General features: G+C 39.2%; 1 protein-coding gene across 1 annotated transcript in view; it reads right to left on the bottom strand.

Moving 5' to 3' along the window:
- Positions 1 to 1,201: 1,201 nt before the first annotated feature.
- Positions 1,202 to 15,156, bottom strand: part of LOC137502350 (zinc finger protein OZF-like) — a 32,883-nt gene continuing 18,928 nt past the window's right edge. The window contains exons 4-6 of the mRNA XM_068229359.1: positions 8,526 to 8,608; positions 2,297 to 2,378; positions 1,202 to 1,996 (exon numbers count right to left, since the gene is read on the bottom strand). Of these exons, the coding sequence (XP_068085460.1) occupies positions 1,202 to 1,996; positions 2,297 to 2,378; positions 8,526 to 8,608 (960 nt within the window). The remainder of the gene's footprint in view (positions 1,997 to 2,296; positions 2,379 to 8,525; positions 8,609 to 15,156) is intronic.

Below are 15,156 nucleotides of genomic sequence, written 5' to 3'. Positions count from 1 at the left end.
TCCATTACGACAATGTGGGCGCTATACATTAATCGCAAACATGTGTGGTCAATTATCAGATTAGGTTGAAATATTTCCACATTGAACAAAATTATGTGGATGTGTCTAATAACCGCTGTCTTTTAACACGTTCCCTGCGGCAGTGAATTTCGATGACTTAATGTTACGTCGTATCGGCCCACCGGTGACCCGATGCTGCCTTTAGTTATTATCGGTTCGGGTCACCGGTGACCTGACGAATTTGACTTTGTTTACTCCCTAGTATTAAATCCTAAAGAATGCAAGTGCACTTGTTGTGTGCGTTATTGTTGAGGAGACATTCCAGTGTATTTATCTGTGCGACAGTGTTCCGATTCAACAATTGCGTGAAACAGAAATGACCCCGGAAATAATTGGGTCACCGGTGGGCCGATCAAAACTAGCAGTATGCCTCGATCCTTCATTTCAATTGGAACACTATGTTGCCATTAGTTAACAGAAATTCATAACTAGGACGTAGTTACTTACTTCGCAATTCTGGGAAGTTCGCACCGACGGATAAGAGTAACATGTTTCCGGGCACATGGTGACCCGAACCGCACGGAACGTGTTAACACGCAACTAAGATTTATATAACCAAATGCATATTCAACTCGGACTTCTGGCCAAAGCTGTTACACACATCGATCTCAACAAAGAGGAAGAGATGGAATATATGTTGTGTTTTCGAAGAATGGAATAGGTAATAAAACTAATTATCGCACTGATCAAATGAATGCAGACGCACCCCAGTATCCGTCAGCGTATGTTGTCGAAGAACTGGTTTTTAGAAAACTTCTTCGCAGAGTCATTACCAGAACGGGGACTCTCACTAGTATGGATAAGCAGGTGTTGCTGACTAGACGTCTTGTCTGAACGTTCACGATAAAAATTCTTAGAAAACTTATTACCACATTATTTACATTAATGTGGTCGGCGACCAGTATGTGTAAGATGGTGAAACTTAAGATGTGAATTCTGGGAAAACATCTGACCACATTGTTTGCAAAAAATGTGCACGCTCACGAGTATGTGCTTAATAAGACTTGACTTTAAATTAAACTTACAAGGACATTGATCACAGAAATATAGACGCTCACAAATATATATATAAGAAGTTGACGCTGTAGACTCGTCTTCTCAGAAAATGTCTTACCACATTGTCTACAAAAAAATTAGGACGCTAATCAGTATGTGTACGAAGGTGACGCCGAAGATGTGACTTCTCAGAAAACCTCTTACCACACTGTTTACAGGAAAATGGACGTTCACCAGTATGTGTAAAAAGGTGACGTTTGAGATTCGACTTTTGAGAAAACCTCTTACCACATTGTTTACAAGAATGTGGACGATCACTAGTATGTGTAAACTGATGTTTCAGAAGACTTGACTTTCGAGTAAAATTAGAACTACATTGATCACACGAATACGGACGCTCACCAGTATGTGTAAGAATGTGACGCCGAAGTGTCGACCTCTCAAAGAACCGCTTACCACATTGTTTACAGGAAAATGGACGTTCACCAGTATGTGTGAAAAGGTGACGTTTGAGATAGGCCTTTTGAGAAAACCTCTTACCACATATTTTACAAGAATGTGGACGATCACCAATATGCGTAAAAAGGTGCCTGTTGAGATTGGCCTCTTGAGAAAACCTCTTACCACATTGTTTACATGAATATGGACGCTCACCAGTATGTGTAAAAAGGTGGCTGTTGAGATAGGCCTTTTGAGAAAACCTCTTACCACAATGTTCACAAGAAAATGCACGCTCACCAATATGTGTAAACTGGTGAACCCGGAGACTTGCCTTTTCAGAATAATTGGAACAACATTGATCGCTGGAATATGGACGTTCAACAGTATGTGTTACAAGGTGCCTTTTGAGATTGGTTTTGTGAGAAAATTTCGCACCACATTGTTTACAGCAATATGGACGCTCACCAGTATGTATAAGACGGTGACGCTCAAGATGCGACTTCTGGGAAAACTTCGTACCACATTGTTCACAAGAATATGGACGCTCACCAGTATGTGTATAATGGTGGCGATCAAGATGCGCCTTCTTGGAAAACTTCGCACCACATTGTTTACAGGAATATGAACGTACACTAGTATGTGTAGCAATGTGACGTCGAAGGTGCGATTTCCGAGAAAACTTATAACCACATTCATTACAACATAGTTCCCATTTGTTATTGAGATGGATTGGACTTGGATTAGAGACACAGGACATGTGTAGGTTGCATCCATTACAAGTGGACAAAATGCACATTACCTTACTTCCTTCTTTCGTTATCTTGCACCTACTGTTACATGTACCAACTGGACCTCCAGTAATTAATGGAACATTCCCAAATCTAGAACATGGAAAGAAAAGTTATTAAATTTTACAATTAAGTTGACAAAATAAAATACAATAATCAGAGGCAAACGCAATATATGTACCAAAATTGCTTCTAATCACATAACATAGCAGACCAAATCTCAATAATTTCAGATAAAGGCTCTAACATATAAGCCCATATAATTTCCATGTGCCAAATAGAATATATGATACATCTGCACTTGTATATCTTAGGAACATCAGCTGAATGAGTAACAAGATGGGTTATGAATCTTAAAACAATAGACAGGAAGTCAGGCTTAATTTCAGGGTCAGCCGTTTATAAAGGGTTCAAAAACTACCCCATTTCAATATTCACAACTTCTGTCAAACTCAACAGCTGGGTTGGTTATCACGCTAGAATCTTAGAGTACACAATGATGGGGCATATGTATACATGATGAGTTAGAAGTCATAAGGGGTATATTTTCCATGTGTCCCGTTTTACTGTATTCACGCATGAAAATTACATTACATTACCTTACCTTACATTACATTACATTACCTGGCATTACCTTGCAAACTTATTTTCAGCGTGTTCGAGCATTTTAACAGCATTATGCTTAAACTGAGGTACAGGTGACACTTCAGGACGAATAGGAAATTTGCCATTAAACCTGCCAGAATCATCCATTTCATCATTGTTCAAAAATGTTCTTCACATACCCTTTCTTCAGAAGTATGGAATGGTTTATGGCGTTCTTCAAGCTTCCAAAACCTCTGCAATTTTGTGTGAAGAGAATCGAGATTTATTAGCCTGGCACACCGAACTTTGGCGATATTCTTAACATAAACATCAGGGATGGTGCCTGAAAATCCCCAACCAAATTTGGTCATCTAACAAAGTGCGATAACCTTCCTTATGCAAGGTATTAGAAGACAAAATATCATAGTAGACTTCAACTCTTCGCAAGATATAAGAGGAAGAACGCTGCTTAAAAATACTAACACTTAAAACGACATCACGAGCAATATACCAACTGGAACAATCAATTTGTTGTGCAGGAAGTTGGCTTGTGGTGTATTCACAACTGCACAGTTCAACTTCATTGTGTAATCTGACACATTAGAGAACGAAACAAGGTTGCATGTGTATCATGCAGGCGATACATCAGTATTGCCTATACCAAATACAGGTAGCTAACAAACCTCAGTACAAATGCCAAACTTCGTGACAAGACTTCAAGACACTAAGGATAAATGACTCCCCCAGTCCAATAAAATCTTCAACTAGTACAATCTCTCCTGAACAGTTCTTCACTGCTACACACGTTGTGGTTAACTGAATATTTGTGGGCTGGCACAATTGCAGAACTTCTAACAGGTATATCATTGTTGGGAATTGTTTGGTCTTTACAAACCAATAAGGTGTGGGGTCCATTGTACCGGGGACACTTGTGTCACTTACACTGTTTAAATACATGAGAAGCAAAAAATATAGATACCAACGGTTACTTTCCCTCACAAACTTGCAGTGATAATTAATGTTTGTTCGAACTTTCTACAATCAAAATTGCTATGATTATCAAGTTTTCAACATTCACCGTTAAAGGAAATGCTCTTGTTGGTATTGTGTAATAAAATCTAAAACAAACGACAATGACAAAAGGGCCATGAATGAAAGAAAATTAGTGGATCCAATTCACAATGCCTTATTTTCGGAGATAATGCTTGTTGTCCAGAAGGGTCCAAAATCCATGCACAGAACCTTGCAACAGTATTAATTACTGGTAAAGTGGAACCATGGTCTTCCTCCTATAGTGGTACAAATCACACATGTCGTACTCATGGCGTTCCTCTCATGGTGGTACTAATCACAGGTAATATAGACACAGAGCATGCCATACATAATGGCTCACCTCAAATGTAACACAGACCGATGGTGTTCCTCACACAGTGGGACTAAACACGGTCACCACCCAGATCAATGATGATGATGATCATAATTCTTGTTCAAAGGGGCTTACCCGCTAGGTAACCAGACCCTATTGGTATGAGGTGCAACAAAATGGAACAATAATTAAAACATAAACATGCATTCATCGACAAGTTTCTGAAGTAAATGTTGGTGAAAAATTAGCATGAATTCAAAATAATCAGTGGATTCAAATGACAATGCTTTCATGACTTCACTATGCACGGTAGGATTAAAGAGAACTTTATTATAAAACATACAACATAGCTTGGAGTCCCAGCGCTCAACGCTGCATCAGCCTGTTTGCATCCCGGAGTCAGCGTGCTTTCCTCCTCCAAAGAACGAGTTTGCGACAACTTTTTAGGTCCTATAGCCAAGAACATCCACCCGATGGATGATAAGTTCGAATCCGCAGTTAAGAAGATAGTTTTAAAGTGGTTTCACATTTTCATACCTAGCTGGTCAACATGTCACTGTACTGTGAAACTTCTTCTCCTCAAAGACGTAGTAGCGCTTAACCTCTGCCTTATGGACAGAGTACTGTATGACTTCTTCGTACCTAGTACTCATTTCTGTTACAAAATTGAGAAAACCTCGGATTTATCTCTCACACCTCTTAACAGACAACGAAACGTACACCTTTATGGAACAGACCTAAATGAATCGCTGTTAAAATTTATACTTCATCAATTCACATTAAAATAAATGCCTTCCTCACCACCACCATTAAGGAACAAACGCTGAATCTCCGTGTTCTGAGATAGAGATTTGAATCCCAAAAACTACAACAAAAACTCCACTCATATTCACTTTAAGACGTGTATTGATATAATCGTTTTACAGAGAATCGGTTCATCACGGGATTCGACTACTGAGTTGAATGACAATTATAATTAAACTTATGTCTTAATGGTCCACCTTTTCAATCCTATATTATGCAATGTGTATAGACTATATAATATTGGGAAGGTGGACCACTAAACATAAGTTTAATTATTACTGTGATCACAATTCAATACGGATCAAAAACAAGTAATTTATATCCTATGATATTGAGTAGTATGGCAAAGCAACTATAAGCTGCGACATAACAACTTCAACAGAAACCAACAGAGAGCACCATCAGTTAGAAATATACCACCTGCGGGAAAAGCTTCTTCTATGGTGCCCGGAAATTCTACACCATAACCACCACCATGATGACAACAAATTGCAATGGAGAAGAATGCAGGGAAGCAGGCTAGGAGCCTAGAAGACAGTGATTCTCCAATCCCAAATAATTGCATGTAGCTTGCTATTCCTCCAGAGGAATAATTTCCATTTGTATTGTTGGGCAGAACACACACACCACTCTCAATCAGGCGGCATATCACATCTCAACATCAGAGTGATATTCCTTATGCTAGTTGCAATTTTGTAGACAGGTCTGATGGCAACGATGGGACAGGAAAGGGCTAGGAGTGGGGAGGAAGCGGCCGCGGCCTTAATTAAGGTACAGCCCCCGGATTTTACTGGTGTGAAAATGGGAAACGACGGAAAACCATTTTCAGGGCTGTCGACAGTGGGGTTCGAAATATGCACAGCCCTTACCTGTATTGATGTTGAGAATGCCTTTCAAAGGAATGATATATAAATTCCATCATCTTCCAGTTCCAAAGACAATCACCAATTCCCTAGCGAAAATCAATATCCAAAACACATTTACCTACAACTCTCCAATTAAAGCATGAGTACCACAAGGTTCCCACTGTCACCACATTTGTGTGTCCTGTTTTGTAACAATATTACCCAACCTATACCCCCACTTTCATTGTGTCAGTTTGCTGAACACACAGCACTACTGGCTGTGGAATCCAATAACTGATCCTTGCAATCCCGTCATCAAACGAATTTAACTGAACTCGAACAATGGCTCAATCTCTGACAAATCAAGATTAATGTCAGCAAAAAATGTACTTTTTTTCCTAATCGTAAATGCAGATGCCCTCCCACTAACAAACCCTTTCTAACCTTACATAATCAACCCCTTGCTGTAATGACCACACTTACCTACTTAGGCATAACGTTTCAAAATAATTTTCAATGGGATGTACATTTGGACCAAATTTATAAAGAGGCATCCCACAGGATACAGATCCTCCCCTGGCTGTAAGGTCAAACCTGAGGATTAAAAGGCATACAAATCACACCTAGTACCAAGCACCACTTCCCGCTTCCAAGTCAGACGATAGATACATTTAAACTCAAAAGGGAATTATGGACATATACAGATCGCACATTCTTATTTTATTTTTTTCCTCAGAAATTATGACAACTTGGCTTATTCACATGAAGAAGAATTCTACATATAATCGGAGTGTGTCTGTGTTGGTGGCACATTTAATAAATAAATATAATGCTACTTTTTTAAAGTTCACTTCTGACTATCATTCTTAGATCAGCCTTTTACGCTGATGGCAGTAGAGTGCTCACCTCCTATTTTAGTCTACACAGACGTGAAATGCTGCAATGTTTCACCATCACCTCTGTCCAGTGATCCATAGATCAGCCCTTTAGGCTGATGACAGTGGAGCGCTCACCACCTATTTTAGTCTACACAGACGTGAAATGCTGCAATGTTTCACCATCACCTCTGTCCAGTGATCCATAGATCAGCCCTTTAGGCTGATGACAGTGGAGCGCTCACCACCTATTTTAGTCTACACAGACGTGAAATGCTGCAATGTTTCACCATCACCTCTGTCCAGTGATCCATAGATCAGCCCTTTCGGCTGATGACAGTGGAGCGCTCACCACCTATTTTAGTCTACACAGACGTGACATGCTGCAATGTTTCACCATCACCTCTGTCCAGTGATCCTTAGATCAGCCCTTTAGGCTGATGACAGTGGAGCGCTCACCACCTATTTTAGTCTACACAGACGTGAAATGCTGCAATGTTTCACCATCACCTCTGTCCAGTGATCCTTAGATCAGCCCTTTAGGCTGATGACAGTGGAGCGCTAGCTTCCAAAGTTAGTCTACACAGACTTGACAGGTATCTTTCAACATATATTTAAATTCTGCAGCCAAAACTTTAATCTCTAAGTGATGTAAACATTATGGTATGCAATTAAAAGTCTCTAAATTTCAAATCTGTGAGCTCAAAAATTAAAAATCAACAAGTGAGTGACTCCGTGGTCGCTCAGATCTGAAATTGACGTTCATTACGTCCATATAAGCAATCCAAATATGTTAGGCCTTACACCATCTCCGTATTCCCATTAGCAAAATGTGTAGCTACCATCTTGTTGGAAGTCCAGCACCGAGTCTCGAAGATCACCCTCGAATCTTTCCCCTCTATGAGTCAAGCATATGTATTAAGCCTTACAGCCTAGTCTCATTAGTATAATGTGTCGCCGAAATTTTGTTCCAAGGTCCGCTCCAAGGGAGCTAATGCTTCTGCACATTGCCTATGTAGTGGCCTCCACGGTATGCGCTAGCCTTGCATTTTGGTAGGTGTGTTAAGTACCAACTGATGTGCCCAACTTAGCAAACAAGAGCAAAATGCAGGCAACCAAGAATGAGTTAGCTGGAAAATTTATAATATCCAATAACGGACCATTATATTGGTATTATAAATTTACTCGTTCAGGACAAATATTCATGTTCCCTATGGGAATCTACATCAATATCATCTGATGGACAGGTAGGCATCAATTTTTGGAAGTGAGACATAGTCTCTCCTTGTGCATTGGCACTGCTGGTGGCTTCGAGTAGCCTATGCAGTGGCCTCCATGGTATCCACTAGCCTTGCATCTTGGTAGGTGTGTTATGTGCCAACTGATGTGCCCAACTTAGCACATAAGAGCGAAACGCAGGCAACCAAGAATGAGTTAGCTGCAAAATTTATAATGTCCAATAACGGACCATTATATTGGTGCCAACTAGGCGGCCTGCTGATCACAGGCTAACTTACTTTAATTTTGTGTAATTTTCTCAAGAGCCACGATCAAACCAACAAGTTCGGACCATGAATGAAGTACAGGAGACAGAATTCGAGAATGATATGGATGGACCTGTGCTGCCTTGAACCCAAGATATTGGGATACTGAGGACTTAACTCCACCTCTTGTCTGCAGAGGGAGCTACTCAACATATAAATAGCAAATTCCATATTGTTGAGGTTTAGGGGTGTAAAATCTAATTAATCTAACCGGTACTTACTTGTCTTCTTCTTTGAAACAAGTGACCAACTGATCCACTGTGTGTTCATCCACACTTAATTCATTCTTAATATCGCTGGAAGGCTGTAAAGAACAAATATGCAAAACAAAGTAAGAAATGTAGAGTAAACAGATAACTAGAGTAAATGATTATAAAAAGACATGGCATAGCTGACAAAATAAACTGCATAATTGCACAATAAAATATCAATTTATTCTCCCAATGTAAAAAGGAAACAAGCAAACAAGTGTCAAGTCAAATTTATATTAAGAACAAGAATAAGAGAAGGAAATCGTAAAAGATAAAGAGGACAGCACTGGAAGAGAGAGCAAAAGAAGAAGAAAAACTTGAAGGACAACAATAATCTCTGCACATTTCTTCTTCTCTTCCTACAACTTCCTGTCATCGTGTTCATTGTATTATGTGTTCTTAAATGACTGGTCACTTGTTTCTTTCTTGTGTTCCCGCAGATGACTCTGATTGTCAGAAAGACATACATTGGATCTTAACATGAGAAAGGTCAGAGTCTTGCCTACCATGTTCAATTTCGTACAACAAATAGTTAGTTGTTGGACTTTTCATTGACTCTAGACAATCTGAAGGCTTTATTAATATAGACTTACAACATTTACATTCAGATTTTAAAGGACAATGATGGCCGTGTCTCTACGGAGAGCAAGTACACCTCATTCCCGGAAGCCACAGAATTGATTCTCGGACAAGTTAGAGATTATTATCACACTCTGACGGCTAGTTGCTGGTCCAGTCAGGCTGTGTGAGAACAAAGAAGTTGTTAATTGATAGAGAGGTAGAGTCCTTAGTCTAAGAAGCCATGAATAATCGCCAAGAAAATTTGTTTTGTTCACCACACACTGACTTATAAACTGCCGAACATCAGGCTGAGCAGGGGCCACTTGACAGGGTAATGCCCATCAGAGTTGTAGAGCCAGAGGTTTTGGTCTTAAAAGGACTATGTTCAGGGAGTTTTAAACTACCTAGTATGTTTTCTAGATATGACTCGAAATGCCTAACACTTTTAAATATCATTCAACTTAAGTAGCCTACGCTTAACTTTGTATGCAATGTTAGATTAATGTTATCTCTCGGGGTTTTTGAAAAAGAGAAACCTTACACTTTGCTTCCTCACAAGTGAATCTTCCACTGTTCTAACAAAGGTGAAAGGATTCGATTTAGTTAAATGTCATTGATTATTTCATCAATAGAGCAATATTCTAATGAATTCATCAATCTAAACCTAACTAATAACAGTTGAAGGATCATAAATAATGTCGTGGATTTTGAAACTAACAACCAGCAAAAGAGAAGAAACTCCCATTGTCCTGTGTAGCAAATGCTGCAAAAAAGTCAAAGATCCAAAGCACATGGGTAACACTTGCCTGGAAAACCTCAAGGCTCAATTCATCTCAGATGAGTCTCTTCAGGAACGGCTGCATCTACGGATATGCCACGAAGCACATGTATGTAGAATTATATTGACTTGAATGTAAAGTTTTATATCGGAAAGGCAAACCCGTTTGTTCACAACAACAAAGCTTTAAACAACAATCTATATTAACTTCATGAGAAGAAACATGCTTGAAACAGGCGTTTCTCCAGATATATCCATAAAATATTTTCAACGGACTGGTCATATGAAGATTAAGTGGATGAAAACAGAAACGATGTTTAATTAGCTCTAGTAAATGAAGGCAAACTGACGTACTGGAGACAAGATGGTTCGAACTTTAAGAGGGACGATACTGCTGATGTGACGCTATGCAATGGAATCTAATAATGTTACTGACAGCACACGTTAGTTTTATACCTACCTTACCTTAGAGCATACCTTCTCACATCACACGCACGCAAACTGGCATAATGAACACAGTCTCGGGTTAGCTGGAAATTTAGGTCAGTGTTGTCGCGATGTTTTGGTATCGTACAGCACGAGAGTGTCTTCAAGATCTTCAAGAAGCTTGCAGCGAAGCTGCATAGCCTTACAGGACAGTGGCACGGTGGGTAAAAGCCTTTAACGAAGGACGCCAATAAGTGGCAGACGTGTGTCAGCCAGGTTATCCTAGTGTCAGTGAAGGGGAAGTGCATGTTCTTCCCGTGTTAATGGACACTGCTCGATGTCATATGGCATGTGAGCTGGCCCAGGACACCGGGTCAACTTGGTGCTTCAGGTGAGTTTCTATTTACAAAAGGAATTCCTCGTTGTCTCAGCTTCCGTCACGCTAATACGCAATTGATTTCCCTCCTTTAGGTCCGCCTTGGTTCGAAATCTTTCTAGACCCTCCAAAAATCCTTCTGAACATACTGTGTTTTCAAAAAATCTCGGCCGTCAATCTACAATTCTCAAATTTATGGATCTTTATGGCTACAGCTTTCAAAATATAAGATCAATATTACGTGAAAAATATACTAATGTAATTTAATTTACAGTATTCACACAAGATATTAGTCTCTATACTCTAGATACTATCAAGACAAACTCGAACATTCTACACAGGTCATTAACATATATACTACGTTTTTTCTTAAGAATGAAGCCATGTTTTCCAGAGTTGACTAAGTTCAATGTAACAAAGGCTTTTCAGTCCGTCAAACACACAGCAAATGCAATGTAAATTATAACACTATAAACATACCTGTAAAATACACACTAACATACAAAGAATGAGATGCTTCGTTCTACAAGAACATCCTCGGATTCTATTAAATCACTTAAAAACAAACTTATATATGTACAGTATTGTTTACGTAGCGTAAACTTGTCAATGATAGAGAGTTTAGTGATAACATGAAACAGTAATGACAAAAATAAAATATATACAATTACTAATATAATGTAAACTTACGTACTTATCTAGACTGCCGATGTTAAGTCCGTTGTCACCAAACACTATCTCAGGACTGTGGTCGTGGAAAGTTTTGGTGAAGCACGCTGTGCGTGGAGAGGCGAGGGCAAGAAAGGGAGGGGCCTTGGAGAGCGAAGTGGATCTCTCCTATTGGATGATTAAATCGAGTACACTATACAGTAGAGAGGGGAGGGAGAAGTAGGGCGGAGCGGCTGGAGCGCTGTGGAACCTTCCATCAACATTGAAGAGGGAAGAGATGTTATTGACCTATTTCATGTTAAATGTACCTTTATGTAATATGGATGAATGCAATTTAATAATTATTTTTTAAAGTAAGGAACGGTATTATTATTATTATTATTATTATTATTATTATTATTATTATTATTATTATTATTATTATTATTATTATTATTATTATTATTATTATTATTGATAAAAGCAATTTAATGAGTAGGTTTTGTCAGATATTATGTGAGTAGAGCGAATAGGGGGTAATTATTTGAATGTGTATGCTCATTCAGGTTATTTGCATTACCATTTTTTGCGACGTAAACTTCTATTGCTTCTTTTATATTCAAATAATTTCTTTTATTTTCGAAGTGTAAAATTTTTAGATTAGTGATGACGTTTGTGAAATGGTGTGAACAGTCGTATAAGTGCTCCCCGAAGGCTGAATGCCGATTATATCTGATCGCGTTGTTGTGTTCTTTGTATCTTGAATGGAAATTAAATTTTGTTTGACGCCACATATATTTGTATTTTACAGGTATGTTTATAGTGTTATAATTTACATTGTATTTGCTGTGTGTTTGACAGACTGAAAAGCCTTTGTTACATATATACTACAAGGAGCTGTTTTATCAAAAACTTGGTGCTGTAAACTGATTTTCCCTCACGTATAATGACTTTTAATATTTTATCAGCCAATTTTACTGTGTTAAATATAATTAAGAACGTTAATAATCTGATAAGGCCAATTGAATGCCTTTAATGTCCAATTAAGATATATTTTATGAAGAGTATTTACAAAAACTCAATGCTGTACTCAACCTTTATAACATCCACAAGCAATTTGACAACGTCATTTACTATTTGTATATTTGTATAACCCGTTAAGGAGAGATCCTCCCTTGGACTATGTGTAAGTAGGGTAGCATCCTGCTTCATGAATCTGCCGAGCTCAGACATTTTAAGCAAGCCTCGGACCTATGGGAGTAACGGAGTCCCACTCCCATTTGACAGGCGAGGGACTCCTTGGAAACAACTTGGCGAACGAAATGGAATTCAATGGAGAGCCATCAATATTAATGGGGCTTATGGAAGAAAGAAAGTAGAACTGGCTGAGTCAGCAAACAGGATGCATCTGGATGTGCTAGGAGTAAGTGATATTCGGGTAAGGGGAGATAACGAGGAAGATATAGGAGATTATAAAGTGTACTTGACGGGTGTTAGAAACGGAAGGGCAGAGTCTGGGGTAGGGCTCTATATCAGGAATACCATTGCACGGAACATAGTTTCTGTTAGGCACGTAAGTGAACGAATGATGTGGGTAGATTTGTCAGTTGGAGGAATTAGGACTAGAATTGTGTCCGTGTATTCACCATGTGAGGGTGCGAATGAGGATGAAGTTGACAAGTTTTATGAAGCATTGAGTGGCATTGTGGTCAGGGTCAACAGCAAGGATAGAATAGTGCTAATGGGCGATTTCAGTGCGAGAGTTGGGAATAGAACTGAAGGATACGAAAGGGTGATTGGTAAATGTGGGGAAGATATGGAAGCTCATGGAAATGGGAAGCGTTTGCTGGACTTCTGTGCTAGTATGGGTTTAGCTGTTACGAATACATTCTTCAAGCAAAAGGCTATTCACCGCTACACATGGGAGGCTAGGGGTACCAGATCCATAATAGACTATATCTTAACAGACTTCGAATTCAGGAAATCTGTTAGGAATGTACGAGTTTTCCGCGGATTTTTCGATGATACAGACCACTATCTGATCTGTAGTGAACTAAGTATATCTAGGCCTAGGGTAGAGAAAGTGAAATCTGTCTGCAAACGAATAAGGGTAGAAAATCTCCAGGACGAGGAAATTAGACGGAAGTACATGGATATGATTAGTGAGAAGTTTCGAACAGTAGACAATAAGCAGGTTCAGGATATAGAAAGTGAATGGATGGCATACAGGGATGCTGTAGTAGAAACAGCAAGGGAATGCCTGGGAACAAGTATGTGTAAAGATGGGAAAAGGCGAATATCTTGGTGGAATGATGAAGTGAGAGCAGCTTGTAAACGTAAAAAGAAGGCTTATCAAAAATAGCTCCACACAAGTGCCGAAGCAGACAGGGAGTTGTACGTAGATGCAAGAAACAGAGCGAAACAAATAGTTGTTGAATCCAAAAAGAAGTCCTGGGAAGATTTTGGTAACAACTTGGAAAGGCTAGGTCAAGCAGCAGGGAAACCTTTCTGGACAGTAATAAAGAATCTTAGGATGGGAGGGAAAACGGATATTAACAGTGTTTTGAGTAATTCAGGTGAACTCATAATAGATCCCAGGGAATCACTGGAGAGGTGGAGGGAATATTTTGAACATCTTCTCAATGTAAAAGGAAATAATCCTGGTGGTGTTGTGAACAGCCAAACAAATGGGGAGGAGGAAAATGATGTTGATGAAATTATGCTTGAGGAAGTGGAAAGGATGGTAAATAAACTCCGTTGTCATAAGGCAGCAGGAATAGATGAAATTAGACCTGAAATGGTGAAATATAGTGGGAAGACAGGGATGAAATGGCTTCATAGAATAGTAAAATTAGTATGGAGTGTTGGTAAGGTACCTTCAGATTCGACAAAATCAGTAATTGTACCTATCTATAAGCAAGGGAACAGGAAGGACTGCAACAACTATCGAGGTATCTCATTGATTAGTATACCAGGCAAAGTATTCACTGGCATCTTGGAAGGGAGGGTGTGATCAGTCGTTGAGAGGAAGCTGGATGAAAACCAGTGTGGTTTCAGACCACAGAGAGGCTGTCAGGATCAGATTTTCAGTATGCGCCAGGTAATTGAAAAATGCTACGAGATGAATAGGCAGTTATGTTTATGTTTTGTAGATCTAGAGAAAGCTTATGACAGGGTACCGAGGGAAAAGATGTTCGCCATACTGGGGGACTATGGAATTCAAGGCAGATTATTAAAAGCAATCGAAGGCATTTATGTTGACAATTGGGCTTCAGTGAGACTTGATGGTAGAATGAGTTCCTGGTTCAGGGTACTTACAGGGGTTAGGCAAGGCTGTAATCTTTCACCGTTGCTGTTCGTAGTTTACATGGATCATCTGCTGAAAGGTATAAAATGGCAGGGAGGGATTCAATTAGGTGGAAATATAGTAAGCAGTCTGGCCTATGCTGAAGATTTGGTCCTAATGGCAGATTGTGCCGAAAGCCTAGTCTAATATCTGGGAACTAGAAAATAGGTGCAATGAGTATTGTATGAAAATTAGCCTATCGAAGACTAAATTGATGTCAGTAGGTAACAAATTCAACAGAATCGAATGTCAGATTGGTGATACAAAGCTAGAACAGGTCGATAATTTCAAGTATTTAGGTTGTGTGTTTTCCCAGGATGGTAATATAGTAAGTGAGATTGAATCAAGGTGTCATAAAGCTAATGCAGTGAGCTCGCAGCTACGATCAACAGTATTCTGTAAGAAGGAAGTGAGCTCCCAGACGAAACTATCTTTACATCGGTCTGTTTTCAGACCAACTTTGCTT

This window comes from Anabrus simplex, chromosome 10, assembly GCF_040414725.1.
Source record: "Anabrus simplex isolate iqAnaSimp1 chromosome 10, ASM4041472v1, whole genome shotgun sequence".
In the NCBI taxonomy this organism is placed as follows: domain Eukaryota; kingdom Metazoa; phylum Arthropoda; class Insecta; order Orthoptera; family Tettigoniidae; genus Anabrus; species Anabrus simplex.
Note: the sequence above shows the minus strand (reverse complement) of the source record. Positions and strands in the feature narration are given on the sequence as shown.